The 2139-nt window shown below is 47.0% G+C and overlaps 1 protein-coding gene across 1 annotated transcript; it reads left to right on the top strand.

Moving 5' to 3' along the window:
* Nucleotides 1-366: 366 nt before the first annotated feature.
* SARC_05791 (hypothetical protein) lies at nucleotides 367-1018 on the top strand (the record flags this gene model as incomplete). Its single annotated transcript, XM_014300328.1, has 2 exons — nucleotides 367-499; nucleotides 825-1018. The coding sequence occupies 2 exons, from the start codon at nucleotides 367-369 to the stop codon at nucleotides 1016-1018; spliced, it is 327 nt and encodes a 108-aa protein (XP_014155803.1).
* Between the last annotated feature and the right edge of the window lie 1121 nt (nucleotides 1019-2139).

The following is a 2139-nucleotide window of genomic DNA, read 5'->3' as shown; positions in this document are numbered from 1 at the left end:
CACTTAACACACAAACCTTTTCCCATACACAATCTGCTACCACACAACGACAACCACTATCGATACGAGACAACAACACACAGTTACAAAACCGGACCTCTTAACAAAAGGAACAGCCACCCACCAAAGTGAAGGATGCAAAGAAAAAAAGGTCGCCTCATTGAAGAGCAACTCCACCAATTCTGTCAATTGTCACTGGCAGATATTGACACGTCGATGCCTCAGGACACGACCCAGGCGACAGTGAATGACCTTTTTTCTGAGACTGAGGCCAAACCAACAGTGCAACAACATTAGGCCCCTCAATATCCAACACAGGCAGAGTCGACACCAACCGACTAGTCACCTGGCAGCGAGGCTATCGACATGAAGCAAATTAGCCCGGTGAAACGCAGGAGTGGCCGCACGAAGCCCGTACCCCAAGTGGCTCCTTACGAGAACGACCATGTTACGCGCATAGAGCGGTTGCTGATGAGATGCCGGCTGATGGTCCGGATCGGTATCAGGAATCAACAACTTTGGTGAAATCACCTGGTAAATACAAATTGGACCCAGCGGACTTACACATGGACATGGCTACCCCTCATAATTTGTCATCATCGGCGAAGCGGTCTTTTGAGGCATTTCGCAGAGTGATGAAATCTCCACGCCAACAGCCTACTCACGGTCAAGCGGCAGCAAATTCATTCCGGGACAAATCACAACAACATCGTCGTCCGCGATCTCCAGAAGAAAAAAGGAGAACTGCCAAGATAATGCAAATGTACCTATCGATACGCTTGCATACCGTAAGCACTTTCCTGTTCACCACGATCGCTACCTAGAAGACCCACAAGACGTGAAACGATGTAAGACATCACCGCCTACTGAGGCGTGCATTCCTGATTTTACTGCAGTAGAGATGAAAACGCAAGTATTCCTACTCACCCAACGAATGATGCAAGCAGAAGATGAGGGGCGCACCGAAGAAGCTCGTTCGTTGCAGGGTTTAATTCGCACATTCAACGAGACATTGTAAACTTGCTCAATAACGGTCGACACCCAAGGAATGGCCACCTAATCCACAGGGCAGCTATTATTTTAATAATCCGCAGAAGATACAGCTGCATGCATTTATCTTGGATTGTCATAAGAATGCAAAATTTCACAAAATAGACCCGATTCTTATACAGATGGGCCTACATAGATCACTACAGAAAGAAGAAGCACCCAAGGCGCTCTTGGACTTTATGGTGGAGAACGAACAAAATTGCAGTCCATGTCGTTTCAGGATGCCACCACTTTTATTGTACGCACACACGAACAAGATCTGGAGGATAACGCATACAGAAATGTATTGGCTTGCATGAAATTAAGCCCTTCGGTGCCGCTAGAGACACAAGATTTTGAACGCAAAGTAGACTTTATGGAGATGCGACAGTATGAGAATCCGCTACAAGTGTACCGCAACCATGATATGCTCAACCTAATCAATCAAACTGCAGGGGTGTGCATATTACCGTGGTACTCTTCGTATGCACCCAAACTGGCGAGAATATTCCGTGGCGCAAATGTGTGATGTATTTCGCGTGAATATTGACCAGACGGAAGAACACCGTCGGGCAAACCTTTCCCGACCGCCACAAATCCCTGGGGGATCACGTTCACGCACACGAATGCGTGTAGAGGAAAACACACAAGCTAATTCGCATGCGCCGCCAGCATCGAACCCTAGGGCTCGTTGTCGGTCATGTGAGCAAAATCTCCCTCCTGGCCCAGCACACGCACCACATTGTCCAAAGTTAAGGAGAGCACCGACATCAGCTAACGCGAGCAGCCATACGCAACATGGGGGTGCGCCACCACACCGTACATCAGCTGGAGGAAAATAACAGGCGCCGGCTAATACTTTCCGCCCTCTGATTTTATATCAAGGCGATATTAACGCCTTAGAGTAATTAAAGGCTTAGGTTCAGTCTAAGTATAGTTAAATTCGAAATAAATAAACGAAATGAGTCTTTTAGTAAAGTTGGGTATGTCTGGTGAAAACAGCAATACTCTGAGGGATTGTGAGGCTGCGACATTGACTATATATAATGCTCTCAGTGCTGTTTTCGCCGAAGGGATTTTATTTAGTGTTTCGTTGTCGCTCTATTAGAA

This window comes from Sphaeroforma arctica (assembly GCF_001186125.1).
Source record: "Sphaeroforma arctica JP610 unplaced genomic scaffold supercont1.385, whole genome shotgun sequence".
Lineage (NCBI taxonomy): Eukaryota > Ichthyosporea > Ichthyophonida > Sphaeroforma > Sphaeroforma arctica.
The sequence above is the reverse complement of the archived record's forward strand: the minus strand, read 5'-3'. Positions and strand labels throughout refer to the sequence as shown.